This window comes from Cygnus atratus, chromosome 15 (assembly GCF_013377495.2).
Source record: "Cygnus atratus isolate AKBS03 ecotype Queensland, Australia chromosome 15, CAtr_DNAZoo_HiC_assembly, whole genome shotgun sequence".
Classification (NCBI taxonomy): domain Eukaryota; kingdom Metazoa; phylum Chordata; class Aves; order Anseriformes; family Anatidae; genus Cygnus; species Cygnus atratus.
In genome coordinates, this window is record NC_066376.1 from 5,750,931 (window position 1) to 5,778,035 (window position 27,105).

Sequence of the window (27,105 nt, forward strand, 5' to 3'; positions counted from 1 at the left end):
AAGAGCAGGGGCTGACCATGCTGCCCTCAGACCGTGCACTGCAAGGCAGAAGCATTTCTTTTTTGGGGTGGTGGCACCCACCAGCGAGGCCCCAGACCTCCACAGGCAGCAGGTCACAAGACCTGCCAGCGGGACTCATGCGGTGCCAGCCCCACGTACCGAGACTTCCCCCGGCTCTAGGCCTTCCTTCCTCCTGCCCTAAGCACGGTGAGGGCCGGGTCTCCTTTCTCCCCTGAACTTCCACCTGGCTGAGTCCCGACACCCTCTTCCACCTCAGCTCCTGATCTTCCATCCCTGACAGACACAACGTCCCACCTTCCTCACTGCCTTCCCTGCCGACAGGAGCTGAAGCAGACGATGGGGGCCTCCTCCAACCGCTCACCAGTGACCATGACCACCCGCAGGCCTCCCCTATGTCCCTGCTCAGCCGAGCCTGGCCCACCTCTGGCACCTGATGGCTGTCCCTTAGCTGCTGGCATGCACAGCCTCCCCAGTCCTGCCGCTGTTTGCCAACAAATAACCCTACCGCTCGCTCTGTCCTTGGCCGAGGCACCCACCCGCCTCCAACACGCTGCCTTGGCCCAGCACAGACCCCATGTTTCCCCCCTTCAGCCATCCCTAAAAACTGGGACTTGTAGCAGGGGACCAAAGCTAACGTGGCTCCCAGGAGCTCTCTGTCAGAGGCACCACTCACTGCTTCAAATCCCAGAGGAACAAACAGGGAAAAACAAAGTATTGATTTAAGGGGTTAAAGTTGTTTCTCCACAAGCAGTTGCATAGGAAGCAACGCAGGGCTCTTTCACAACCCCAGAGGGAGGGGAGCAGCTCTCCCCACCCCAGGACCTGTCTCACCTTCCAAGCTCTCCACGCCAAGCCCCGCAGCGTGCCCCCAGCACCGTGACCAGGCCGCCAGTCCCCAAATGCTCTGCGAAGCCACCACCACAAAACGCCCCCGATGCTCACGGACAGGAACCATGTCTCACACGTCATGGCTGGGACCTGGGCGAGCTGGTGGCTCCACACGTACCCGACTGGCTCAGACACAAGAGGCTTCCTCCCGAAAATATAGAGCTCACCCGCAGCACTGCATCCAGCTGCACGCTGCTCAGGCGACAGCCGAGGGAAACACGTCCCTGAAAATCAATGCAAGCTCCAAAACGCTGACCATACACCAGGGCAAGTCTGAAACCAGAAAATGCTTTATTGGAAAGGTACAAAAAAACCAGTCACTGCAGCTAAATTTACAGCAATAAATTACGTTGTGGCTGTCAAGAGAAAGTAATGGACACATACACAGGGCTACTCGCCTTACAAACAGGAATCCACATTGCTTGGTATATCAATAATTTATTTTATAATAAAAAAGCAGCACAAAAATAAATATTGAAATGAAATTACTGAGTAACCACAGAGGATAGAATGAGCTGGTGATAAAAAACAACTTAAAACAGAAGACTTCTATCATTAAAAAAATGAAAGCAAGTATCCACCATCTACGGAAACACCCCAGCAGACTGAAATACAGACGAAGGAAAACAAATCCACGTTACAAAAGTTTTTCGTTTTCGTTTTGTTTTTCTTTGTTTTCTTTTTTTCTTTTTTTTAAATAAAAACAATCATGACAATGAAGTTTAAATGATTCGAGAGAGAAGAAAAAAAAAAAAGAAAAACCAAAATGCCACCTTCTCCTCCTCCCCGGGGTCTGAGCCGTGCAGAAGCCCGACCGTGCCACGCGTCCATGGCATTGTGCCCTCGCCCACCAGCACCTGTCCCTCCCCACAGCTGTGGTGGCACCCAGGGCTCCTGCAGGCGGTAGGGGTGGGCAAGAGCTGAGATGCTGACTTGCTTCGAGGGTCTGGAGGTGCCCTGGAGGGAAAAAGATTTCCCCACTGCCAATGGAGAGACCAGCAAAGGCGCCTACGAGACCAGGGACTCCCTCCCGGTACCTGTGTGGATGCTGCAGGCTGTTCCAGCATCCCGCTGTGCCCACGTTGCGGAGGGGCAAGGAAGGCCAGGCCCGGGAGAGCACTCCCAGCACTCAAACTCAGAGCCCACCACTCCTTGGCAAGCGAAGAGGGGCAGAGAAGGGAGCCCCAGCACCCCAACTACTGCAGCAAGAGATGAGCGAGAGGTACTGCGGCGAGGGAGCACCCTGGGGACTCTGCAGCGGCAGCCAGCTCCCCGCGCCATGCTTGCCCTGGGTGTCAGGCTTGCAAGTGCAGGACGGAGAGGAAAAAAAAAAAAAAAAAAGAAAAAAAAATCAAACAGAAACAAACCAAACCCCAGAGGAATGCAATGTGACAACCCCAAGCTGGAGGGCCCTCCGGGACGGAGGGTGGAGGAGCTGGGTCTCCAACGTGGTCAACAGCTTTCGGGTCATTCCTCCCTCCACGTTACCTTGCAATTCTGATCCCCCTGTGGAAGTTTAGCCAGGACATTTCATTCCCCTCCAGGTCACCACCCAGGGAGCCCTGGACTGGCAATTTCTTTTAATAAAGATTTACAGTATCAAACTTGGAAAAAAAATTATTTTTTTTTTTACGAAAAATCTGTACGATAAAATGTATATAATTATATATTTATATATATATTTCTCTCTCTTTAAATATTTCCACGTGGTCCTTATGGATATCCAATATGGATTACCTACCATGGCTATGGTATCAACAGCTTTAACAACACCCAGGCCTCTTGTTCTTTATCGAGTGACCAGAGATTTAAGTGCCTACCAGCACTAAACTAGCAATCGCTTGGACAAGCCTTTGGCACCCTTCCAAGAACTGGAAAAAAGAAATACTTGGCCGCAAGGGAAGTGCCACATAAAAGATATGTTTCTCAACTCATTCCAACAGCAAGAAGACCCTCCCCAAGGAACAAAGTTCAACCTCCGTCCCCCTCCGTGCGACTGGTCTGCTTTCACTGACAGGAGGTCAAGGGCAGCCAGAGGGTGTTCCTATCTAGCCAGGAATGTTATGGAGCTCTGGAGCTGTTTTAAAGACTGGAAGCATTTGGGCATTTTCAAGTCAACTGGCCTTTTTCGTTAAAGTTTTCATTTAAAGCCCCAACAGTGCCAGGAGTCTCCATTTTGCCTGTTTTCGGAGGCACCTGTAAAGGTCTGGGAAAGTTTCCAACGTTTGCGAGCTGGAGAACATGAGAGGACCAGGAAATGACAGTAACATCTTTCTCTTCCTCAGCTTCTGCTGTGGGAGTCAATAACTGGTACTGATACACAGGACATCGATCTGCCTGTTAGGAGATAGGGAGGGAGTGGAGGAGAAATGAGGTAACGCCAAGTGTCATCCAAACTCCACGGGTTGGAAAACCACTTGTAGGAAACTCCCTGCTCCCCTCCATGACACGTGGATCCGGCGGGGGCGACAAGCCTGCAGGAAGCATTTTGCTCGCACCCTTCCTGGCTCAGTAAGGTCACGAAGGTAGGTGTTGAGGACTGAACGAGAACCGAGGCTAAGGCTTCTCTTTTCATTAACCTATTTCACAGAGGGCCCTCTTGGGAAATGCAGAGACTCCAATGACAAGGTGAAAAAATAAAAAAGGAAAAGCAAGCTAATGACTTCTTCCAAAGACAAAGAGGGCTGAAACTCTGCAAACTTACTGCCATTCAAGACAAGACAGAGCCCCGAACAACAAGTCGTACTGGGTGGTGGATGCCAGCCTCCTGCCCCCTTTACATGGCGCTCCATTACTTCTCCTTCAGTCCAAAACACTGGTCAACTCTCCGTGATCTCTGGCTTCTACTCCAGAGCCCAAATCCCCATAGCTCTTCCCCTCAGCTTCACCTTCAGAAACCTCATTTCTCACCTGCGTGACAACAGGCATCGTCCATTCCACAAGTCTCTGCCCTGCCAAACTCACAGTCCCTTTTCTTTCCTACTTCAAAAAGAAAATAAAAAAGACAACGAAACGCACAAACACCAACATAGCTATTTTTTACAGTGACCTGGAAACACTCGTCCTTTCGGCGCTGCCGCGCGACAGCAGAATCCCTCCTCTTGGCTTCCTGCCCACTGCCGAGCCAGAAATCCCTCTCCCCAACCACTGCTCAGAGCCACACGCACGACTTCGCGGTCCCAACTCTTCCTTCCCCTACACGCGACCATCTTCGTCCTGCCCTCCGTGCGTCTCCCGGGGCAATTCACAGATTCCCGAGAGGAAGCGTCAAGTTTCAGGGTCACATTCACACAGGTTGTCTGAACACTGAGGGTTGTAGGCTGTACTCTTTGGATCCTGACTGACACGAGACAGAGAGGAAAAGCCTTGCACGGCTCCCATCTGACCTCCCCACAGCCCTCCTACGGCCATCAAAGAGCCCAGCTCTGCAGCTGGGACCATCACTGCCTACCCACCACTTCCACCAAAGACGAGGCTCTAACGTCTCTCCTTCTGCCCGTGTCCCTCTGGTTACACTTCAGTGCTTTAAAAATGTCCCAAATACTCCACGCAAACCCCTTCTCAGAGCGCTGAGCCCAGCAGAACCGCCCCGCCATCTCGCAGCCTCCACCTGGTAATACTTCCAGCATCGTTCCTCCTCGTCTCCCCCTCTCCTCCCCATCACACAGCTCTTCACAGCATTTACTGTGCCTCCTTCCCCTAAGCTTCAGGGAATCCATGAAAATAAAACAAAAAAAAAGCCGCTATTTCAAAACCGCGGATCATTTGGAAGAAATACACTGCATAAATATACCCAATTCACAGGCACACCTTAGGGAAGGAGCTATTAGGAAACTTGGGGTTGGAATAAAGGAGGCTGCAATGTAATATTTTTTATAGGCCACACAGGTAGTGGGGCGTATTAAAATATGTAAAATATATATTTTTCCATATTTTAACAGCATGGATTGAAAACAAAAGGTTGTTCCTAATGTGTGAGGTCACACCCAAGCATTAGTCTCCATCATCCTCCCACTCCCATCCACTCTTGGCAGGATGAAGCCCAAACCGAAATGCCTATTTCCCTGCCCTCGCGACAGCAGATGGAAGCGGGGAGGGTAGGGGAGACCCTTCTGACAGGGAGCAGGATGCCACTAAAGGAAACTCTTTTCCATACATTCATCTCACGTGACGATTTCTACGGTCCATCTGTTTCCTGGCTCTTGAGCATCGTTCACGAAGACTCCGGAGGCTCCTCGGGTATCTTCTCCCAGCTGGAAAGCTGCCCACGGCGGGGAGGGGGCCGGGGGAGGCAGGGGGAAGGAGGAAGCAACTTGTACTGCATACAGAGCTCAATCCTGGACACGAGGGGTTGGTGGAGCCACCGAGTCCAGAGAGAAGCAGCCAGTTAAGTTCCCTTTATAGGTTTGGGGTTTGGTTTTTTTTGTTTGTTTTGTTTTCCTTTTCTTCTTTTTTTTTTTTGCGCTTTTGGAAGAGAATCGTTAAGATGCCAATTCTTGACGTGACCAAGGACTCCGGAACAATGCATAAGAGCCTTCTCCCCTCCCTCCGAAAGGCTGCTAGTTCCCCCCCCCGAGGGCACTAGGACGCTGCTGAGAACGGCACAGAACTGGATGAGATTTCGGCAGATTTCACAATGGTGATGACACTGGTGGTGGCAACTTTGGCCGGGGTAATAGGCCCTCGCGCCACAGTACGAGCAAAGGTCTGGAGTGCTTCGTACTTGGAGCGCAAGGCGTCCAGCTCGAGCTTCATGCTGCTGTTTTCTCTGGCCAGCTTCTCCACCTCTTGCTGCAACTCAACCCGCTGCCTCTCGAGCTCCTCTTTCTGAGTCACGCGCTTGATGCGGCAGCTGGCAGCGTAGCCCCGGTTCTTCAGCGTGCGCCTCCGCTGCTTCAGCCGGATGACCTCCTCCTTGGTGAGACCCCTCAGGTGCTGGTTCAGCTCCCGTACGGACATTGACACGAGCTCATCGTCGCTCAGCACGGGGGCATTCTCTCCCGACTCCTCCTTTACCTGCAAACACCAACAGCACAGGGGTAGCAGCGGCCCCGCGGGCGGCGGAGGAGCTGCCCCCTGCCAGCAGCACACCCCGAGGCACCGCGGGGAGCTCAAGGAAATAAAAGGAGACTGAATTCGTCCTCGGCCAGGACTCGGGGCCGAGCCCTGACGATGACACCCTTCACCACATCACGCTGGGACACCCGTGCAGCAGGCTCCAAGCAGAACAGCCACTTGTGCGCAGGGTTTAATTTGGCACGCTGTGGCTTTTCATCAAAGGCTGCTCGTCGGAGCACTGACCAAAACCAGCCCTGCGTGGCTTCAAGGAGCACGGCCTGATTGGGTTTTCCTGCACCAGAGAGACACCGAGGGCGTGTGCCTCTCTCTCGAGCAGGTCTGCTGCCACAACTACGCCCAGAACCTCCGAGACATCATTCTTCTGGCTCTTCTGACGCTACAGACACCTGGAACAAAGAGCCAGGACACCAGAAAAGCTGCACCAGAGCATGAACCACGCACGCCTGGTCCACCGCGCAGCAGGTATACCCGAGGCATTTACTGCCTTGTGGATCTGCACGAGAACAGGTGGAAGCTGCCTCTCCTCACTGCACCTCACCCCTGAGAGCAGAAGTACTGCATCGCCAGGCCTGGGAGCGCTGCTTTCAGGGTGCTGCCAGCACGTGCCCTACCCCAAGGTCTCTTGGATAGCAGCTGGGATGCTTGAGCCCGCAACCCCAGAGACTTCAGCCATATTTCTAGGTACAACTAGCATTCTTCTACCCTATCTCTCTTAGAGATCTTTCCCATAGATAACGGGAAATTATATCAGCACCCATTTGTAAGAGTCTCTCAGAAGAAAAGATGAGCCACGTGCGATGGGTGCTGCACGGAGCACGGCTCTGCCACGGCCTCCCCTGCCACCCAGCAGCACCCGCTCGGCCTCCCCTACCTTTAACGCCTTGTTCGGTTTGGGATTAGTCGTCATAACCTGAGCACAGTCTTCTGGACAAAACTGCTCAGAAATTGCAACTGGAAAAAAACAAAACAAGGTTTTCAGGTTACGCCAATCTCAGACATGAAGGCAGGTTAAGGGAAAAGACACCCAATACACAGCCCGAAACCCCAGTCCAAACCACCCCTGAAAAAAACCGCACCATTGCTTAAAACCCTGGGAAGGGTTCAGAGATCCGCCTGCCCTGTACAGACGTGAGGAAGAGACATTTGTATGGACAAGCTCATTGCTTCCTGATGCTGAAGACCTCATCTTTTGCTTTTAAGCACACCGTGACGAGGCAGGGAGTGAGGGAAGGACACCCACCCGCCTGTAAACAACAGCGATGCGATGCGAGCGGCCATGCACTGCCACCTCTTTGCTGGGGGATCACCAAGCGCAGCCACCCGGGCCCCTTCCCCTGCTCATCTCCCTCCAGAGGCAACCCAAACGCTCCGGACACCCCCTTAGGGACCGACCAGAGAGTCACCTCCGCTCATAAAAGGCTCTGCAAAGCCACAAGACAACAACTCCCTTCATCCTCCTTTTGACGATTATTAACACGGCTTGACATTGAATCAGCAGCCCAGAAATAGGCTGCCTGGTTCGTCACCTGCTTCCAGCGCCGTCCCCACCCAAAGGCGACGCTACTGGAAAACCCAAACGCCAGGAACAAAAGCCCCCCCCCCCCCCTCCAATAATGACAAAGCAAGGCAGGACTTTGCCTCTCCAAGCACACCGAGACCTGACGATGCTCGCCGCTGCGCACTGACCCCCCGGCGATGTCTGGCGAGGAGCTGGCAGGTCCCCCCGGCGGCACCCTTCGCTCCCACCTCCCCGGGGGGGCTTAAATACATCCCCCCAGCCTTTCGGCGACGAGCCACCCGAAACCTCGGGTTTCGGTAGCAGCCACGGGGACCTTACCCTTGGCGAGGCGAGCGCAGCCGTGCCACCATCACAGCCTCCGCCTGTCGCTCCCCCGGCGGGGAGGGCTCCCGCGGCGCGCCGGTCCCCCCCGCCACGCCACCCGGCTCCGAGGGGCTGCGCAGCCGGCGGCACCGCGCCCGTCTGGCGGCAGCCCGCTCCCCTTCTACCCCCCCCCCCCACTCCCCGGACCCGGCCCAGCCCAAACCCTCCCCGTTTCCACGTCTGCGTCGTGTCACACATCCTAATCATTCATGAAAAATCCAGCCGAAGCATCCCAAGCATGATTCCCTTCCGATAGTTGCCATGGTGACCTTGGGAAAGTAGCCAACCCCGAGACAGTCGCCATGGAAACCGAGAAGCCCAAAAGCGATAACGACTTCAGGTCATGTCTGTGCAAAGACATCACGAGGTCGTCGGCGAGTAAACAAACTCATTCATATCTGCGAACAGCGGGTGGAGGGACCCGGGGGTGCAAAGGTGGGCTGCGGGGACACGAGGGAGCCGCGTGGGTGCTGCCCGTGCTGCTGTCACCTGCGCTTTGTCAGGCGAGACACCTCACTGTCACACGGCTGACGTACAAAGCGAGACGAAGAGCTGGGGGTGGAGGGTTGAAAAAAAAAAAAGTAATAATAATAATAATACTCCCGTAAGTGCAGAGGTACTATCCCAGACATCAGGGTGCGCGTTCAGGCGCCTCCTCTTATTTTCCAGCCCGAGGCAGCGCGGCTCCGCACGCCCGCCGGAGGAGGGACGAGGCCGAGACGCTGGGTGATGAATGGACCGCTCCGAGCAACTGGTGCTGCTTCTGCCAGAGCATCCCACAGCCCTGCCCTGCTCTCCTCCAGCACCCACCCCGCCCCGGGCACGGCTCCCGCTGCCCCTTACTCGCCACTAGCCCGGGGTCCCCCCCAAGCCAACTTCCCCGAGCTGCGTCGGGCGCGAGGGCCGGCTCTTGCCTTCGCCGTCCTCCTCCTCCTCCTCCTCCTCATCGCTTCCCCTCGGCCGCCCACCCCTACCTCCAGGCCGGAGGCGCGCGCGCTAGCACGAAGGAGGAAGGAAAAGCTCCTCGCCTCGGCCCAACGGTCCCGGCGAGCTGAGGGGAGCGGAGCGCTGCCAGTGCGTAAAGGAAGCGGCCGGCAGCCCCCTCCCTGCGCACGCGGGGAGCCGCGGCCGCGCAGGCAGTTGGTGCCATAGCTATGCAGTGAGTCACCAGCTGTTTACAGACTTGGAGAGCTCGCATTCCCACAGCATCAGGAACTCTTCCTCCCCTCGGCATCACCCCCCCCCTGTTCTTCCCTCGCCGCCCCCCCCCGGCCCTACAAGGAAAGGGGCGCGATGCCGGCCCCGTTGGCGGCACCCAACGCGACGCAACGCACGGCGCGGGGCGGCCGGAAAAGGAAAGGCGAGAAGGAGGTGGGGGGGGAGCGCGACACGGCAGGGCGGTGACACCCACCGGTTGCACAAAAAGCCTTTTGATCCTCACCCAACGTGTCTTCAAAGCGCCTTCTGCGCCAGCCGATGGAAAAACTGAACAGGCCGCTTGGCCGCGCGGGGACGGAAAGAAACGTAAAAGAGCGCGGAAAACATGCGGCGAGGGTTGAGGTTGCCTCCGGCGGGGGTCAGCGCACGGGTGCGAGGCGGCTCGGTGTGGTGACGGCCCCCCCCGGTCACCTGTCACCCTGTGCAGCATCTCCCGACCCCACACCTTCCTCCGGCCGCGCCGCACACCCAAGTGCTCTGGTCGGGCTGCGGTCAGTCCTGTTACGTGGTGGGGCCATGTCACGGCCGCTGGTGGCACACGGGACGGGGACAAGGATGGGGACGTGCCCAAACAGCTCCAGGAGGAGCACACGAGCTCCCCATCACCCCGCCCACGCTCTCGATGCCCACACAGCATCGCTTGCGATCCCCACCAGTGGCACGGGCATGTCACCTGAACCACAGACCCCCACCGGCCAAATCCTGCCCCTCGGCACCACGTTGGGTTACTCGGCTCCCAGTGCCAGGGCATTCCCAAAGTTAGAGGCAAAAACCCCAGGACGGAATAGTAAATTGTCCCGCAAACATGCCGAACCCATGGCATCCCCCAAACGCACTGCTCTGGGGTCTGCGGGGACCCCACCCGCGATTTGATTACTCCAGCCCTTCCAGTCTGCACCCTCCTGCTGCCCTTCTTTCCTTAATTGCATTTGCTGCATCACGTCTAAAATTAGGAGCTCGGCTTTTTGGAACGAGGAGCGCATTACATCTTTATTCTGTAAGCAGCGTGACACACTTAGGACGCTACATAAATAAAACAGCGAGTAGTAAGACACCAGCCGTACGGGCTAAGGCTTTTACAGCTCGGCTCCACGCTCGTATCTAAAGCGAGTGTTTTGACTGGGTGTTGCATAAAAAGCCCTGGTAATTCCGCAATGAAGTTACCCACCGGCAGCCTCACCAACGCCCTCTCTCTCCCTCACAGAGGGCTCCTGTGCCGCTCGCAGCGCCCTCCCCAATACCTTCCCCAAAACCCACCCCTGGCACCTCGAGGCTGAGGGTCGCAGCCTGGAGCTCCCGGTGACCCCCGGCTCTGGCTGTTGGAGACAGCCCGGCCGTGCCGAGGTGAGGCAGAGCCTTCCACGAGAGGTCGGTAATTAAGAGAAAGAAGAGAAGCCAGAACGCGATTTTGGACTTTCCACGCTACGGAGCTTTCAGAGCGCGTTCCGCGTTAAGGAATTACTACAAAGGCTCCGCCGACACCCGACAACTGCGGATGAACTCGAGTTTTCAAACTCTTTCTGCGCCGAAAGACAGCCCCGGCCAGAACACGAGCGCCTGGCAGACAGCCCCGCTGGTGCTCAGCTCCCATCCTCACACAAGTACAGCAAACTGAAAACACGCAACCCTCACCTCCAGCCAGGCCAGCGCCGACTTCCAGAGGGCAGAAAAACAGCGAAACGTTCAAGCGGCGGCGGGGATCTCTGCCGGCGAGCCTCAGTTGAGCACCGAGGGGAATTCTCTGCTCGTTCCCAAACTCAGGGATTTAATTCCCGGGCAGCTGCTGTAGCAAGTTACCCAAATCTCCCGTTTATCCCCAAATCCCTCCCAGCTCCAGGAGGCTAGCTGGAGGGACGCGCTTCCCAAGGACACCGCCGGATCCAACAGGCGAAGGGAACCACAGACGCTTCAATCTTCATCTCCGTGCCCCCGCCGCTCGGAGGCACGACGCGGGTCTCTGACAGGCTGCAGCACGGCACGCCGAGCACCATCCCTCGCCCGTCATTCAGAAAGCCCTTCCCCTGCTCTGACAACCTTCACACAGCCCGCGAGGCAGACTGACGCCTGTCATTCACTCGGAACAGGAGAGGGGAGGGCCGGGCTGCCGGCGTGAATCCGGGAGCGTATGCGAGGCAATATATTTGACACGAGCAGGGAGAAGACACCAGGAGGGGTGAGTCACTGTTTACTGTTCTCCGCGCAGCCCTCGCCCAGCTGGCCAGCTTTCCATTTCCCTTATGGATCGGAACCAGCATCCAGCAGCAAAGGGGAGATTCGGGAACCTTTGGAGCAAACGCGAGGGCTGCCAGGACATGGCTCTCTGGGGCGCTCTCTGGGGAAGCCTGGACAGAGATCAGACGGGCTGCGCTGCTTTGGTAAACAACCCCGTCAGATGCTGCAGAGAGCCTGTGGCGAGGGAGCGGAGCACCACGAGGGTACCAGGAGGGTACGCCTGCCACAGCTGGAACCCAGGACCTCGGGGGACACGAGGTGGCCGAAGGGGACAGGTACACAGAAGACACTGCCGGTCCTCACAAGCCACAGCGCAGGGCGCTCTTCCCACCGTGCGCTCACAAAGGTGGTGGCAGAGCTGCACCCGAATCACGTCCCAGCATCGTGAGCCCAAAGACACCCCTCTCCCATGCAGAGGAGCCGAGGCACCGAGCAGCAAACGGCTCGGCTCACTCACACAGGATCCGATCAGATCCCATGCACATGGCCAGACATCAGTTTGGACATCTTCACCAGCTGTGACACAGGAAGGCAGTGGTGTGGCTATTTGGGGTCCTGCTGCCATGCAAAGCGAGGGGATTTGCTACGCGATCCGTCCCCCCGCCCGGGAGCTTCGCGGTGCTGCCTCTCTTCCCCCCGGTCCTTGTGTTTATGGTCGCGGTGCCGCGTGGCTTTGCGCTTGCTTCATGCTTGGAAGGCTCTGCCCGAGTTTGAAGATAGCCTGAAACAATAGCTCAGACAGAAGTGGAAACTGCCTGCTCATCTCGACAGGGTGCTGAGCCTGAAACTTCCTGATAATTGAAAGTGCTAGCGCTGCTCAAGTGTTTCACAGCTGGATGTTTACAGAAACCATCAGCGAGCGAGCTTATCCCACAAACCCCAAGTGCCGCGGGGCCAGCACTCCCAGCTGTCCTCTCCTGGCTCCCCAGCTCGAGGTTTTCAGCGCCCAGCCCCGCAGCGCGCTCCGGCCATCAGTCACCGCTCGAGGCTGATGGAATCGGGAGAGCGTCGCGCCGATACGTCCCCAGATTGCCCAGGTGGGCGCAGGAATGAGGTGAAACGTGACAAAGCGCGCTGTCCTCGAGGGGAAAGCGAAAAATAAAAGGCAGAAAACCACCGGCTGGTTTAGGAACACTTTTGAAGCAGGGCACGAGCGTGCCCTAATATAGCCAGGGACACGCGACGCACCGCGGCTCCGGCGCAGAGCCCTGGTGAGCCAAGAGGCCGGCAGCGTGTCCTGCTAAGGACAGCCGCCATGCCCCAACCTCACGGCCAGCATTAATTACGATTAATTAACAGCGTCCGGCACCTCCGTCAGGTACCAGCAGAGTTAACTCTCCTGCCGCCCGGCCCTGCGCGGCGCCATTGGACAGCGGCGGCATCCATCACGCCTCGGAAGTGACTGCGCGGGGAAGGCTGCTCTGCGCCAGTGTGTACACGGAAGGAGAGGGCAAGAGGCGCCGAGCACGCACCGCTCGCAGCAGCGAGCAAAGCCCAAGGTAAATTAACTCGCCGCTAAAGCACGGCAGCACCGGGCTGGGGTGCAGGGTTAAGCGTCTCGACGGCCAGGGCTTGGAAGGCAGCGATGGCACGCGTGGCCCCCGTCCCGCAGCCGTCCTGACGGCTCTCGGCTCCTGTCCCGACGCCTCCGGGCTCACCTCCTCTTCGCAGCCCCCCCGACGCCAGGGGCAGGCAGGTGAAAGCGAAAATGGAGACCTCGCCGCTTCCCGCGGCGGCACGCTGCCCAGCGGGGGCTCGTTCCTAATTTCAGACCTCGTGGCCTGCTTTCGGCACGGCCGGTGAAACAGCCCACAAGGGAGGCGAGCAGCCCCGCCAGGAGCAGCAGCAACAGCAGGAGGAGGAGGAGGAGGAGGAAGGAGGCCCTCGTCGGGCACTTGGCGAGTCCAGAGGTCTCAGTTCCCCTCCCGGCTGTTTCTCCAGCTCACGCCACTTTTCTTCCCCGTCCCCACCACGGACGGGCTTTCCCCACCCCCGTTTCGGAGCAAACCCCAAAATACCAGCACCAAAACTCCCCACCGACCCGCGCCCACGTGGCGGCCGTGCCCGCAGCCGGGGGGTCCCGGCAGCCCCTGCCCACGGCTGCGCCCACCCGTTAAGGAGCCACGCGTGGGGCACTCACAGCCCCCCCCGACCCCACTGATAGGAAAATCCCCGGCCCCACAAAGCCTCCTGGCTTTGGACCCCCAGCACCACACCAGCTTTAATAGGGTGTATTTTAAACACCGTTAAAAATCCAGGCACAGGCTGTCCCGGGGGGGGGGGGGGGGGCACAGGATGGCCCGGGACATGACGGGGGGGTGTTGAAAACCCCAAAGCGGAGCCGTGCGAGCATCACCGTGCTCCCCCACAACTTCAGGCAACTTTTCCATCGGGCCACGCAGCGGAACCGGCCCGGGGGGGTGGGGGGGGGGTGGGGGGGAGTCCAAAAAAAATGGGGAGGGGGTAAGAAAGGGGGGGGGGGGGGGGGCGGCGGGACTGAGCGGGGCGGGGCGGGTGAGAACGGCGACAGCCGCGAACGGCAGCGGCGTCGCGGCACCCCCCAGCTTCCCGGAGCCGCCCCCCCCCCGGTTCCCCCCGGTTGCCGGAGCCCCCCCGGCGCCCCCCCCTCCACGTGCTGCCGGCCCTGCTGGGCGCGGGGCGGCGGCCCCACGTGCCCGGCGCGGTGGTGACTCAGCACTTCGAGCCCAGCCACCGCGGCGGGCGCGACCCCACCCGGACACTGCGCTACGGGCGCCGGGGGGCAGCGCCGAGCCGAGCCCAACCGGGCCGCTCCGACCCCCCACCCCCCACCCCTATACCCCCCCTATACCCCCCCTAGCGGCGCCCCCCCGCCCTTATAACCCACCCCCCCCCACCCCCCCGCCCGGCCCGGTGCCGACCCCGCCGTGCCCGCCGCGGGTGCTCACCTGCAGTGCCGGCGGGAGCGCGCGCGCGCTCCCGGGGCGGCCGGAGCGGGGGGGGGGGGGGGGGCGGCGGCGGGGGCGCTGCTGGGGCTCGCTCCGAGCCAGTCCCGCGGACAACAACAAGCGCGGGGCCGCCCCCTCCCCCCCCCCCCCCGCCCCGCGCCCCGCCGCGCCCCGCCCGGACCAATCAGAAGGCGCCGCCGCTTCCGGCCCGGCCGCGTCACCGCCGCGCGTCAATCACCGCCCGCCCCGTGACGTCAGCGCCCCGCCGGCCACGCCCACGCGGGTTCATTCATGGCGAAGGGCGGCGGGAGGGGGCGGGCGGAGGGGGCGGGGCTACGGGGAGGGGGCGGGGTCACGGCGAGGGGGCGGGGTCACGGGGAGCCGCGCCCCGGGGGAGGCTGGACTCGGGGGAGGCTGGCACCCGGTGGAGGCCGCCCCCCGGTGGAATTTTCCCCCCCCCCCAGTGGAGTTGTCCCCGCCGGTGGAGGCTACCTCCAAGTGGGGGCCTCTGCCCCCGTGGAGGGTCTCCCCGGTGGAGGTCTCCCCCCCGGTGGAGGCTCCCCACAGTGGAGGTTCCCCTCCCCAGTGGAGGCTCCCCTCCAAATGGAGGTCTACCCCCAAGTGGAGGCTCCCCTCAAATGGAGGCTCCCCTCCAGTGGAGGTCTTCCCCCGAGTGGAGGTTCTCCTCCCCAGTGGAGGCTCCCCCCAAGTGGAGGCCTCTCCCCCCTTGTGGAGGCTGCCCCCCAAGTGGAGGCTCCTCCCCTGTGGAGGTCTCCCCCGGTGGAGGTTCTCCCCCCCAAGTGGAGATCTCCCCTCAAGTGGAGGCTTCCTCCGGTGGAGGTTCTCCCCCCCAAGTGGAGGTCTCCCCTAGTGGAGGTCTCCCCCTGTAGAACTTCCCCCCCCCCTCCATGGAAGTTCCCCCCTCCAGTGGAGCTTCCCACCCCCCTCGTGAAGGCCACCCCCACCCCCCCCAGTGGAGGTTCCCCCCCCCCCCCGTGGAGGTCCCACCCCATGGAGGCTCCCACCCCGTGGAGGCTCCCACCCCGTGGAGGGGTGCGGCGCGGTGGAGGCCGTGGGGTTTGCGGCGCGTGGGCCCGGTCACGGGGCGGTCACGGTGCTGCTTTGCTGAGCCCCCGGGACGTGTGCTGGGAGTCATGAGGCTGGCGAGGATGATTAGAGGCTATTTTGGTGCCCGGCTGGGCAGCTCCTGGCAGGGCCTCCCATCCTCTGCGGGGCACCGAGATGGTCCCCGCTGTCACAACTCGCCGCCCCGGAGGCCAGCAGGGTGTTGCCAGGCCTCAGCTGCACCAAACCCACACTTTTTGTGAGTCCGGCTTGCTGCCATGGCATCATCCCGGCGGCACAAGCAACGCCTCGTCCTTTGGTGGCAACCCAGGGGAGGTGCAAATGCCCAGGGGATGAATCAAGGCAGGTGGCCGACCAAAACCACAGCCTCCATCGAACCTGACCTCCCTTTTTTTTTGTGTGCGAGGCTGTCACAAGTTCATTGCAAAGCCAGCGCCGTCACGGGGCGCTTCGTGCTCCCAGCCCCAAACATCCTCGCTCGAGCACGTCACAGGATCACAGGATGGGTTGGGTAGGACGGAACCTCAAAGCCCACCCGGTTCCAACCCCGCTGCCGTGGCAGGGACGCCTCCCAGCAGACCGGGGGTTGTTCCCCCTCCCTTGGCAAGGACGGGGTTTGCCGGTCCCCTACGCCACGGGGGATTGCTCGAGATTCTGCTTCTGGGGCAGCTGACCTGCCCACGCCCGCTCCTACTTTTGATTTTCGTTCCCCGGAGGAAGCAGCTCTGCTCCAAAGGTCTGTTGGCCTTCGCTGCTGACCTTTAGACCGCGGTGGCCTTCAACAGTAAACAGCGAGCAGCTCCCCAGTCCCCTGAGAGCGGGGAGCCCTGGGCAGGAGCGTGCACTTCCACGTGCTCGGCAGCCAGATGAGTGTGGGAGAACGGGCATTTGGTGAAATCCAGGGCAGAAAACGGGGCTTGCTTTGGGGTCGTGGGGAGCTGTGGGTCTAACCCCCTCGCTGTGTGCTCATAACAGCTCAGGCACTGAGATTCCCCGATGCAAGAGTCAGCACAGGCGTCCCTTCCACCCTCTGCTTTGGCTAAACCCTGAGGATGAGGCGGGGGGGTTGGAGGCATGTGCTGGGTCTGGAGACCCTGCGGCCATACAGGAACACCGATAGAACCGCTCGTCTCCCATATCCTCCACCACGGGGCTTCAGAACAGCGTTGGGTGCGGACGTATGGATATAACTATACATAAAAAGAGCACAAAGCAGCCGAGGAGGCAGCCGCGAGGCGCGTGCTGGCGCTGCTACTAGAGGTGAGCGGTAGGCGCCGGGCGCCTTGTCGGGGTTTTACGGCGCGGCGGGCAGAGCCGCAGCGCTGGGAGCCCTGCCCGCCCGCTCTGCCCACACGCAGCCCCAATGTCAAGAGGAGACACGTGTACGTAAGCTCCTGGCACGGCCGGAGCGCTGCCTCCCCGGGCAGGGCTGGGGGCCCCCCACCCTCCATGCGTTTTGGCAGGGCTGGCCGTGTCCCCCGCCTTGTCCCCAAAACGCCACCGCCGCACGGTGGCATCGCGGGCGGCCTGGTGCGAGGGCGGTGCAGGGGCCGGTGGCGTGCTGGGGGGCCTGGGGGTGCCTGCGGGGTGCAAGGGTGAGCGCAGGGTCCTGGCCCTGCTGTCGCCCCCGGGGTGGGGACAAAACGCCCGTCGCACGAGGCTGGGGCGCTGCGGGGTGGGCGCTGCCGCTGCGGGGCTCGCAGCCAGGGCCCGGCAGGTTGAGTTGTTTTGGTGTTGGAGACAGGGCAGGGTTAATGGGGAACGAGACCTGCTTGCCAACGAAATCCCTTCTGCTGAGCTTTTGAGATTGCACGGTGGAGGTGAGGGGGGTCCCAGCGCTTTGGCAGAAGGCGGAGGGGAAAAAAAAAAAAAGTTGTGTCCTTATTTATAGGGCTGGGACCGCTCCCTGCAGGCAGCACGAAGGGGGGTTTCTCCTTCGCTTCCAGGCTGGAAAATGCTTGCCTGAGAGGTTTCTGAAATCATATTTTATCAGTGGGAGGCAAAGATTGACAGCATATTCCCTGCCAGCCCTTGTCCAGCCCTCCCCAGGCTAAAACGTCTGACTCAGGGCTTTGGGCGTGAGCAGGGGATGCTCAGAGGAGAGGATGCTTGGAGCAGAGGAGGCTCACGACAGAGGAGGCTCGGAGCAGAGGATGCTCTGCACTTTACTGCTCCCAGCACCACGGCTCTGCTCCGATGGGTGAAGGGGGCTTGGTTTTGCTTGCAGCTTCTGGAAACGCTGCAGCCCATAAATCCAGGCCTGAGCAAAACTCCTCGAGGGGATGCTCTGACACCAGCCAAGGTGGGGTTCGGTCTAGTGGGGCTTGGTCTCCAGGGGAGCCTTGTGGCAGGGTCTCCTTGTGCTCTGGTGGGGCCAGAACCAGCCTGGCATGGGCAGCTCCAGGCAAAGCCATTCTTGGTGCCGTCAGTTTGCCAGGTGCCATTTAAGCCGCTGCAGGATGCTCTGCCTGAAATGGGGGCATCGGGCACAGAGAACCCATCCTGGCGAGCTTCCCCTGGCTGGCTCCTTCACCCGTGCCTCCGTCCTTCTCCCCTGCAGCCCCAGGACGATGAAGTTGTACCAGAAGCTGAGGACAGCAGTGCCGCGGCTGGTGGTGAGCCAGGAGGAGGAGGAGGAGGAGGAGGAGGATGTGGACACCCCGACACCCACCGGCCACAGCAGGCTGGCCCCGTGGTGGGTGGGCAGCGGGCTGCTGCTGACCGCCGTGCTGCTGAGCACCGTCACCGTCTGGGTGCTGCGACAAGTGTCCGGGGGCTGGCACGGCCCCGCGCCGCCCTCCCAGTGCCACCAGGTCCCCGAGAGCCACCGCTTCGACTGCTACCCGGAGCGGCGCGTGGTGGTGACCCAGGAGCTCTGCGAGGGCCGGGGGTGCTGCTTCGTCGAGACCCCCCCGGCAGCGGGGGGCGAGAGGGGGGTGCCCTGGTGCTTCTACCCCCCCGACTTCCCCAGCTACGCGCTGCAGAGCCTCAACCAGACGGCGCTGGGCATGGTGGGGCTGCTGGTGCGCAGGGAGAAGGCTTATTACCCGCGGGACATCGAGGTGCTGCGGCTGGATGTGGAGTTGGAGACGGACACGCGGCTGCACGTCAAGGTGAGCGTGCCTCTGGTTCCCTGCCAGGGCCTGTGACCACGCTGCTGTCCCCTTGCACCCTCTGTGCCATGTCTGTAGGCGGCCGTCCCCTGCTCAGAGTGGGACCAGCAGCTGCTTTGCTCCTGGCATGGCCGTGCGTGGCCTCAGAGAGCATCTCCAACCCTTTGTCCTCTTGCTAAGCTGGTCTTCAGAGCATCTTCTCTCCTCCCCACAGATAACCGATGCAGCCAACCCTCGGTACGAGGTTCCTCTGGAGGTTCCCCGGGCAGAGAAGAGAGCAGAAAACCCCATCTACAGCCTGGACTTCTCCAAGGACCCCTTCGGGCTGCTGCTGCGGCGCCGAGACACGGGGACAGTGCTGTAAGAGCCACCTCCTGCACGCTGGGCACGGGGAAAGCCCTGCTCTCTCCCAGTGGGCTCCTGCGTGCCCCCCTGGGGGTTTTCCTTAGGGAAAAACATGTCGTGGCATCTCCAGCTGATGGTTACTCATCGCCTCCAGCCTTGCCACGGACAGTGGTGCTCACATGGGGACACAGCCTGGCCACTTGGGATGGAAACGTGGCCACGCAGGGCTGGGTGGCATCAGCACCTCTCCCCAAAGCTGCACGGTGCCCCAAATCCTCACCAGGGTGATGCAGAAGCCCAAAATCCTGTCTCAAGTAAGGCACAGCCATGGGTGCGGGTCCTCGAAGCACCACTAGTAAGGAACTTGGTGGCTCGGGGAAAGGGCCACCAAAGGGCAGCAGCTTTGCCTGCTTGGCCTTGGTTTTGGGTGTCTGTAGAGAGCTGGCCAAGCTGTGGGAACCCCCAGCAAGCTCTGGGCTCAGGGATTTAGGGGAAAAGGACCGCTGGTGGCTTTGCCGTGCTGCTCCAGTCCCCTCCGTGGCTTTGCCCACGCTGAGCCCCATTGGTGAGCTCCAGCAGCCCCTGGGGACCGTGTCCTTTCCTCCTCGCTCCCATCCGCCAGGCCCTGTGGTCTGTCCTTTCCTTGGGAGCCGCTTATCAGAGGCAGCAGGCGGAGAACCCCCCAGCTGCATTGCCTCGATGGTTAATAATAACCTCGGTGGAAGCTGCTGGTGTCAAATGAACGGCTGCGCCGTGCTGGGGGGCAGAGGGGGGGCAGGCTGTGCCTCGCCTTCACCCACACCCCAATTTGCCACCTGCCAAAGACATTTGGGGCGTGGATGTAGGATGGGGCACGCCACTTTGGCTCCCCAGGGATGCTTCTAGAGGGAAGGGAGCATCCCTGATAGGCAAGAGGATTAATGTCCCCTCTGTGTCACCCCGGCAGGCTCAACACCACCGTGGCCCCCTTGATCTTCGCTGACCAGTTCCTGCAGATCTCCACGGCGCTGCCCTCCAGGTTCCTGTACGGGCTGGGGGAGCACCGCAGCACCCTGCTGCACAGCCTGGACTGGAGCACCCTCACCCTCTGGGCCCGCGACGTCTCCCCCACGGTACCCCCGGGGCAGGGGGCTGCTGGTGGGAGCCTTGGAGCCGGCGGGGACAGGAGGTGGTCACGGGGAGATGCCGGGGAGGATTTCGGTGCGACTGCAAAACACGCACGTGCCGATGGCCCCGAGCGCTCTCCTGTGGCTGCCAGCTCCAAAACCGTCCTTGTCCATGGGGTGACAGATGCCAGGCTGGTGGTGGCTGGCACCGGGCAGCAGAAGTGGCTTGGGGACGCTGGTTAGCCCGCGTGTCACGGCTCCGGGCTCCCCTGCTCACCGGGCAACCTCTGCTTGCAGGAATTGTTCAACCTGTACGGCGCTCACCCCTTCTACCTGCTGCTGGAGGAGGGCGGGGATGCTCACGGGGTTTTCCTCCTCAACAGCAACGCCATGGGTAGGTGCCCGGGGCAGCTTCAGGAACTCGGGGCAGGAGGAAGCCATAAAAGGGACAAGATGTGGTTTGCTGGCTCCGTTATTGAGCTTAGCCATCTGTTTCCTGGCTAAAGCGAGGCTCTTTAGCAACTGCCGAGCAGTTTAACCACACGCCCAGCTGCTGAATTGCCGTCGGAAAAGCAAGTCCCTTGCGTGCAGCTCCGTGCCTGTTCCTCGTCTGCCCGAAACAGCCTCGCCCCGAGGCTGGCAGCGGGGGTGACCCCGGCACGGACGGGGATGCCGCCTGCTGCCCGCGCTGTCCCCAGCTGTGCCCGCTGTGCCAGCTGTGCCCTGCGGCATCCTCCTGCTGATAACTCCCCGGGGGTCCTGCCGTGCCGGGGATGGCACCAGTGGCCACCCGTCCCCTCCAGCAGCCAGCTGGGACGGCGCTGCTCGCACCAGGGCTCCAGCTGCGCTTCGTTGCAGCGATGCTCCCTCCCCAGGATGAGCGCGGGGAAATGCTGCGGCTGAGGTTTGAGGGCTCAGCCCTGTGAAAAGCCCTAGGTCCTGTGTGCTCGCCCGTACGAGTAGCTCTCGATTCATTATTCGCCTACGAGGAGGTTTGGGGGAGGATGCGAGGGATGTGTGCGCTCACTCTTTAAGTGGGAGCTGGGGGAGCAGCACAGAGCTGCTTCAGCTTACAGAGCACGTTTTGAAAAGAGAGCTTCCTCCCAGTATAAACCAGTGATCTCCCCAGTCCGTGATGGTTTAAGCCTCCTGACACCCGCTCAGTGTTCGATCAGGGCAAGGCAGGGATTTCTCCTCTCCTCTGCCAGAGGCTGAGTGTCACAGCAGCGCTGCCTCGCCCCGCAGTGGGGATTGGGGTCCCGGGGCTGCTCCCCACGTCCTGCTGTGGTTTTGTCCCCGCTCTGCACAGAGGTGGCCCTGCAGCCCGCTCCGGCCCTGACTTGGAGGACCATCGGGGGGGTGCTGGATTTTTACATCTTCCTGGGGCCTGACCCCAACACGGTCATCCAGCAGTACCAGGAGGTGATAGGTGAGTGTCTGCACCGCGACGTGGTCTCCCACTTGTCCCCATCCCTGCATCACCCCTGCTTCCCCACCATCACCCCAGCCCATCCCCAGCCCCCAGGACACCAAGTGGCCACCTCTGTTCCCCCTCTCCCCTTCCTCCCCATCCCTCTGCGATGCTGCCGTTGCTTTCGGATGTGCCACGTCTCCTCCTGCAGGTTTCCCGGCCATGCCGCCCCTCTGGGCGCTCGGCTTCCACCTCTGCCGCTGGGGCTACGGCTCCAGCAATGAGACCTGGCAGACTGTGAGGGCCATGAGGAACTTCCAGATCCCACAGGTACCCCCCGGCCCCGCAGAGGGAGGAGGGATGGGGGCCAGGGGCTGCCGCACGCCTCTGAGCCATTTCCCCGCAGGACGCGCAGTGGAACGACATCGATTACATGGATGGGTACCGGGACTTCACCTTCGATCCCCAGAAATTCGCCTCCCTCCCCTCGCTGGTGGAGGATCTCCACAAGCATGGGCAGCACTACGTTATGATCTTGGTACTCGGCTTGTCTCGCTCGTGGGCTTGTGGCCAGGCTGCAGGGCAGGGACACAGGGACAGTTGGTGGCCCCGGGTGGTCTCTGCAGGGTGTTAGCCAGCGCCGGGACTGGGGATTTTTACCAGTGTCTGCAAACTGCCATTGGAAATCCCCTGTAAGGGCAGGGACTGCTGAGACACGGGCCAGGTTGTCACGCTGTGCTCCTGCCTGCTGCGGGAGCCCAAGGGTGCTGGGGTCCTTGTCCCCCGCGGGCAAAGGGACCGGTGACCAGAGCCGGGGTCAGGCTGCTCAGCTGGTGGCTGCCTGATGTGGGAAGCCCCGCTTCCCTTCTGGTGCTGCTGGGCTCTCGTGACCCAGCTGTGATGTCCCCTCATCCTGCTGCCAGGACACGAGATGTGGGTTCTGGAGGTCCTCGGCTGGAAACTGTCCCTGGGAGGGGAAGGTTGGGTTCCCCCAGCTGGCTGAAGTCCTTTTTGCAGCCTTGCCGTGACCTGAAGTTTCTTGCATAAGCACATGATTACTTATATTTATCCCCCAACTCCCCAAAACCCTGTAACGGGTCCTTGGGACTTGCAGAAGTGACTTGTTAGAAAACATGCCTGGAAGTGTTGAAGCAAGTTTCTGTTCCTCTTGGACAAAACAGCCACCGTGTGTGGGCTCCGGCTGACCCTGTCTTGGTTGTCTTCTCCTCTGAATCATGCTGGCATCGCAGGGGGAAGGGGCCGTGCCGTGCTGGGAAACACACTAACCCTCTGCTGCATTCCCAGGACCCCGGCATCAGCAGCACCAGCCCGCGGGGCTCCTACTGGCCTTTCGACGAAGGCTTGAGACGGGGTTTGTTCATAAACACCACCCAAGGGCAGCCGCTGATCGGGCAGGTAAGGAACCAGGGGAAATCCCAGCCCTGGGGGGTTTGCAGGAGCAGGGCCAGGATTTCTTCCCTCCTGCTGCAGGAAAAGCCAGGTGGCTGATGGCCAGAGCCTGGCTCTGCTCTCAGCCCTCCCAGCTCTCCGCGTTTTACCTCGTGGCATCTCCACCAACCTCCGGAGCCAGCTCCTGCCCTGGCAGAGGCACCCGGGGAAGTCATATGAGTGCAACGGAGTCGGTGGTTCTGCCTGAGGCCGGTCATCTGATTTCTCTCCCTTCCTGTTTTTGGGGTGAGGCAAGGTTGTGCCTCCAGATCTGCTCTGGACCTGCAGCGGTTCCTTCCCAGTTTATCCCCTCCTTCCCAGCCACTCACTCCTCCTGGCCCTTCCTCACACCTGTAACTTTTAGAAGTCTAAAAACAGGGAGAAAAATGGCCCAGCTGTTCACGCTGTAATTCCTGGAGTGAGGCAAAGCACAGGGAAATCACAAATCCTCCCCACTGTTGGCTGGTGCAAGGGCTCATGCAAGAGGAGGCAGAGCGAGCCCAGCCCGCAGATGCTGGGCTCCAGCAGCCATCCCTCGCCCAGCCATGGGGGGTCCCAGCACCCCGAGGTGCCCAGGGGGATGCTGCACATACAGCATCCAGCGCTCAAAGCACTCAGCTTGGATTTTATCATTGTTTTTATTGTCCCTGCTCCTTCAGCGTGCTCACAGCCCCCTGGCACCACTTCCCCGCAGTGTTCCCCCTATGCTGAACCCTCTGCTCTGCGCCTTCGCCGCAGGTCTGGCCCGGCTACACGGCCTTCGCCGACTTCTCCAACATGGACACGCGCCGGTGGTGGCTGGAGAACCTGCAGCGCTTCCATGCCCACGTGCCCTTTGATGGTGTCTGGATCGTAAGTGCCCCCTCGCCCTGGGTGGCTCCGCGTTGGATGGTGCCCGGTCCTGGAGCTTTGTCTGTCTGTCTTTTAAAGGTTTTGCAGCTTTATTGTGTTTTGCAAACACTGGGTACTGGGAGGACGCCTGCCCCACAGATGTGCTCACCCTTGTACACACTGGGCAAAGGGGCTCGGTGCTGCCGCCAGTGCTTCTGGTGTGGGAGGGAGCCCCGACCCCCTGGGTGTTAGTGCTGGATGCTGCTGATCCCTAAAAACTCGCCCTGCAAACTGCTCTGTGATTTTCTTTGCTTAGGACATGAACGAGCCGTCCAACTTCATGGATGGGTCTGAGGAGGGCTGCCCGCCAGGAGAGCTCGACAGCCCCCCGTACACGCCGGGTAAGGAGGGCGCTGAAATGCAGGCTGTGCTGGTAGGTACTGCGCGCTCTCAAGTTGCTGAAAACCGAGTGAAAACCATTTTTAAGAGACATCACATCTCCGTTTCAACCCCCGAACGTGTCCATCCCTGCTTTCGTGTGCTGGTACCCGAGCACTGCATGCTTGTGGCCGTACTGGGGATGGGAATGGCTGTGGGAGCTTTCAGCGCTCAGTTTGCACCAGCAGCAGGGCACTTCGTTCAGCACGGGGGGCTGCGTGTCCCCACGCCCCCCGCCACGTGCCAACGGTGACTGTCCCTCCCGGCAGCCGTGCTGGGCGATTCCCTGTCTGCAAAGACGGTGTGTGCCTCGGCGAAGCAGAGCGCCTCGGTGCACTACAACCTGCACAACCTCTACGGGCTGATGGAGGCCGAAGCGACGGCGAGGTACCCGAGCACCCTGGGGAGGGGACGGGGTGAAATCCTGCTGCTCGGGGCTGGCACGGTGTAGGAAAAGGACTGGGGTTTGAGTGCCCGGCCCGAAGGGAGACACTCTGGCTGCTCACAGCCTCGGGCACAGGAGTAACCCAGCAGGGCAGGGGAGTGTGCGTGGCTGCGGGGAGGGCTGGGTGGGTGAGGCTGGTCCTGGTGTTGAGCCCAGGGAGAGAGGGACCGTGCTGCTTGTACCCCCAGAGCTGTCCCTCGACCTCTGAGGGTTAAGGGGGCTGCTCTCACCTGCTGCCCTGGGTTTCCACATTGCCTTCCAGTGCCTTGATCCAGATCCGGGGGAAGCGCCCCTTCGTCATCTCCCGCTCCACCTTCCCCAGCCAGGGCCGGTACTCGGGTCACTGGCTGGGTGACAACCGCAGCCAGTGGAAGGACATGTATTACTCCATCCCGGGTGGGTGGCACCGACTTACAGCCCTGTCCTTCCCCACAGCACACGTAGACCCCCAGCACCGCCCCATCCTGCATTTGGGAGGTGGCAGAGACCCCAAAACTCCCTGCATGTTGCTGAGCATCCCTGGCCATGTGTCCGCAGGGATGCTGAGCTTCAGCCTCTTCGGGATCCCGCTGGTGGGGGCCGACATCTGCGGCTTCTCCGGCAGCACCTCGGAGGAGCTGTGCACCCGCTGGATGCAGCTCGGGGCCTTCTACCCCTTCTCCCGCAACCACAACTCCCAGAATGAGAAGGTCACGGGCGGGATGCGGGATTTGGGATGTGGAATACGGGATGGGGGATGCAGGGGGATGCCTGGCAGGGCTGGGGCTGGGGCAGTCGCTGATTCCCCACATCTCCCCCAGGCCCAGGACCCGACGGCGTTCAGCCCCGTGGCAAGGACAGCTATGAAGGATGTGCTGCTGACCCGCTACTCCCTCCTGCCCTTCCTCTACACGCTTTTCCACCGTGCCCACCTGCACGGGGAAACCGTCGCCCGGCCCTTGTTCTTTGAGTAAGACCATCCCTGACGGAGCTGGCGAGACGCTGGATTCACCTGGATGGCAGATAGCAGCCGATGCGAGCGTTGTCTCCGTCCCACTGCAGGTTTCCCCGGGACACGGCCACGTACGGGCTGGACAGGCAGTTCCTGTGGGGCCGCAGCCTGCTGGTGACGCCGGTGCTGGAGCCCGGGGTGGACTCGGTGACGGGCTATTTCCCCCGAGGCGTGTGGTACGACTTCTACACGGTGAGGAGTGCCGCCACGGTGCTCGATCGGGTTTTGGGTGGTCCCTGCTCAGCAGGGGAGGCTCCGGGGGGCTGCAGAAGGGTTAGAGCATTGCGGTGTCGGTGCCGGCCGTGGGGCTTGGCATCAAAGTGCCTGCTTCCTGGCCCTTTTCCTGAGTCCCCCATGGTATCTCTGACCCCACTTGGCTTTCACCACCTGCCCAGGGCTCCTCCGTGAACAGCAGCGGGGAGATGCTGAAGCTGCCGGCCCCCCTGGAGCACCTCAACCTGCATCTCCGCGAGGGCTCCATCCTGCCCACCCAGGTGAGCTCCCACCCGCCGCCTCCCTGGGCTGGGGACTGTCCCCGGGGAGACACCTGCTGCACGGCGTGTGCCCCCCAGTGCCTCAAGTCCTGGTCCCCCGTGCAGGTCGCAGCCCTCCCCGCCCTATTCTGGGCTGTCCCAACCCTACAGTGCACATGTGTTTGAACCCCAGAAACCCGGGCCCACCAGCGAGGCCAGCCGAGGGAACCCCCTGCGCCTCATCGTGGCCCTAGCCCCGGGTGCCACCGCCTGGGGGGACCTCTTCTGGGATGACGGCGAGAGCCTGGACACCTTCAAGCAGGGCAGCTACTCCTACCTGGTGTTCAACGCCACGGAGGTGGGACATGGTGGGGAGGGGGCATGGGGGGAGCCTTGGCCGCCTTGTGCTCACATTGTCCCCTCCCACAGAACGTCCTCACCTCCAGCGTCCTCCACACCAGCACCGAGGCTGCCTCTGCCACCATCGGCACCCTGAGCATCTACGGGGTGTGGGAGCCACCCCACAAGGTCCTCCTGAACGGCCAGGAGAAGCCCTTCTCCTACCTGGACAACCAGGTGCGGCCCTGTTTGGGGTGCCCCGTCCTGGAGGGGGGGGCCCCAGCCCTGGCAGGGGGCTGAGGGTGCTGCTCAGGGAGGGTTTTTAGGGCGGTGAGGGAAGGATCTCTGCCCGCTGCCATCCCAGGACGTCCCCTCTTGTCCTGCAGGTCCTCACCGTGAGCGGACTGGGCCTGGGGCTGGACCAGGCCTTCTCCCTGCAGTGGCTGTGATGGGGAGCTGGGGCTGCCCCCACCCCGCCGAGACCACCCGTCCGTGGCCGCGGTCCCAAGGCCGGGATGGGATGTGGATGTCACCGTGTGGAGGCGCTGGGGACTGTCACCTGCTGCCGCAGATGGGGATGGGGGGCACTGGGATGGGGACATGGGGGGGGACGGCTGTCGGGTGCCCCCACGCCATGCTGTCGGTGTGGGGTGAGGGCTGGGTGCTGGCGGCCCTGTCTGCAATAAAGGAGTGAGGTGAGCTTGGTGTGGGGCTGTGATGTGGGGTGGGGGGTGTGTGTGGGGTGACCACGGACAGAGCTCAGCCACCCTGACCCTGCTGCCAGCACTAATAATGTCCCACCATGGTGTGCCCCCATGATGCCCCCATGAT

General features: G+C 61.1%; 2 protein-coding genes and 1 long non-coding RNA gene across 17 annotated transcripts; 1 reads left to right on the top strand and 2 right to left on the bottom strand.

Annotated features, from left to right (window-relative positions):
* Nucleotides 1-1,179: 1,179 nt before the first annotated feature.
* On the bottom strand, nucleotides 1,180-14,376 carry MAFK (MAF bZIP transcription factor K). 8 transcript variants are annotated; one of them, XM_035548616.1, is made up of 3 exons: nucleotides 14,248-14,376; nucleotides 6,860-6,939; nucleotides 1,180-5,925 (listed from the first exon to the last, which is right to left on the bottom strand). In XM_035548616.1, exons 2-3 carry the CDS (start codon nucleotides 6,893-6,895, stop codon nucleotides 5,491-5,493), a joined length of 471 nt encoding a protein of 156 aa, XP_035404509.1. In that variant the 5' UTR covers nucleotides 6,896-6,939; nucleotides 14,248-14,376; the 3' UTR covers nucleotides 1,180-5,490. The 8 variants fall into 8 exon arrangements, with proteins under 8 accessions (XP_035404509.1, XP_035404503.1, XP_035404511.1 ...); XM_035548610.2 differs by lacking the exon at nucleotides 14,248-14,376 and adding an exon at nucleotides 10,721-11,190; XM_035548618.2 differs by lacking the exon at nucleotides 14,248-14,376 and adding an exon at nucleotides 8,899-9,006.
* LOC118249044 (lysosomal alpha-glucosidase-like) lies at nucleotides 12,716-26,974 on the top strand. 8 transcript variants are annotated; one of them, XM_050713715.1, is made up of 21 exons: nucleotides 16,828-16,863; nucleotides 17,074-17,153; nucleotides 17,894-18,446; nucleotides 18,661-18,806; nucleotides 19,738-19,903; nucleotides 20,195-20,291; nucleotides 21,207-21,326; nucleotides 21,520-21,638; nucleotides 21,715-21,846; nucleotides 22,614-22,724; nucleotides 23,496-23,687; nucleotides 23,905-23,989; nucleotides 24,296-24,413; nucleotides 24,734-24,867; nucleotides 25,009-25,160; nucleotides 25,272-25,420; nucleotides 25,513-25,654; nucleotides 25,858-25,956; nucleotides 26,129-26,293; nucleotides 26,365-26,511; nucleotides 26,661-26,936. In XM_050713715.1, exons 3-21 carry the CDS (start codon nucleotides 17,904-17,906, stop codon nucleotides 26,721-26,723), a joined length of 2,880 nt encoding a protein of 959 aa, XP_050569672.1. In that variant the 5' UTR covers nucleotides 16,828-16,863; nucleotides 17,074-17,153; nucleotides 17,894-17,903; the 3' UTR covers nucleotides 26,724-26,936. The 8 variants fall into 8 exon arrangements, with proteins under 8 accessions (XP_035404515.1, XP_035404514.1, XP_050569675.1 ...); XM_035548622.2 differs by lacking the exons at nucleotides 16,828-16,863; nucleotides 17,074-17,153 and adding an exon at nucleotides 12,716-12,819 and having other exon boundaries at nucleotides 23,496-23,609; nucleotides 26,661-26,974; XM_035548621.2 differs by lacking the exons at nucleotides 16,828-16,863; nucleotides 17,074-17,153 and adding an exon at nucleotides 12,716-12,819 and having other exon boundaries at nucleotides 26,661-26,972.
* On the bottom strand, nucleotides 23,916-25,596 carry LOC118249046 (uncharacterized). The gene is made up of 3 exons (XR_004778940.1): nucleotides 25,463-25,596; nucleotides 24,702-24,818; nucleotides 23,916-24,046 (listed from the first exon to the last, which is right to left on the bottom strand). It is a non-coding gene; the product is annotated as an uncharacterized LOC118249046 (long non-coding RNA).
* Nucleotides 26,975-27,105: the final 131 nt, after the last annotated feature.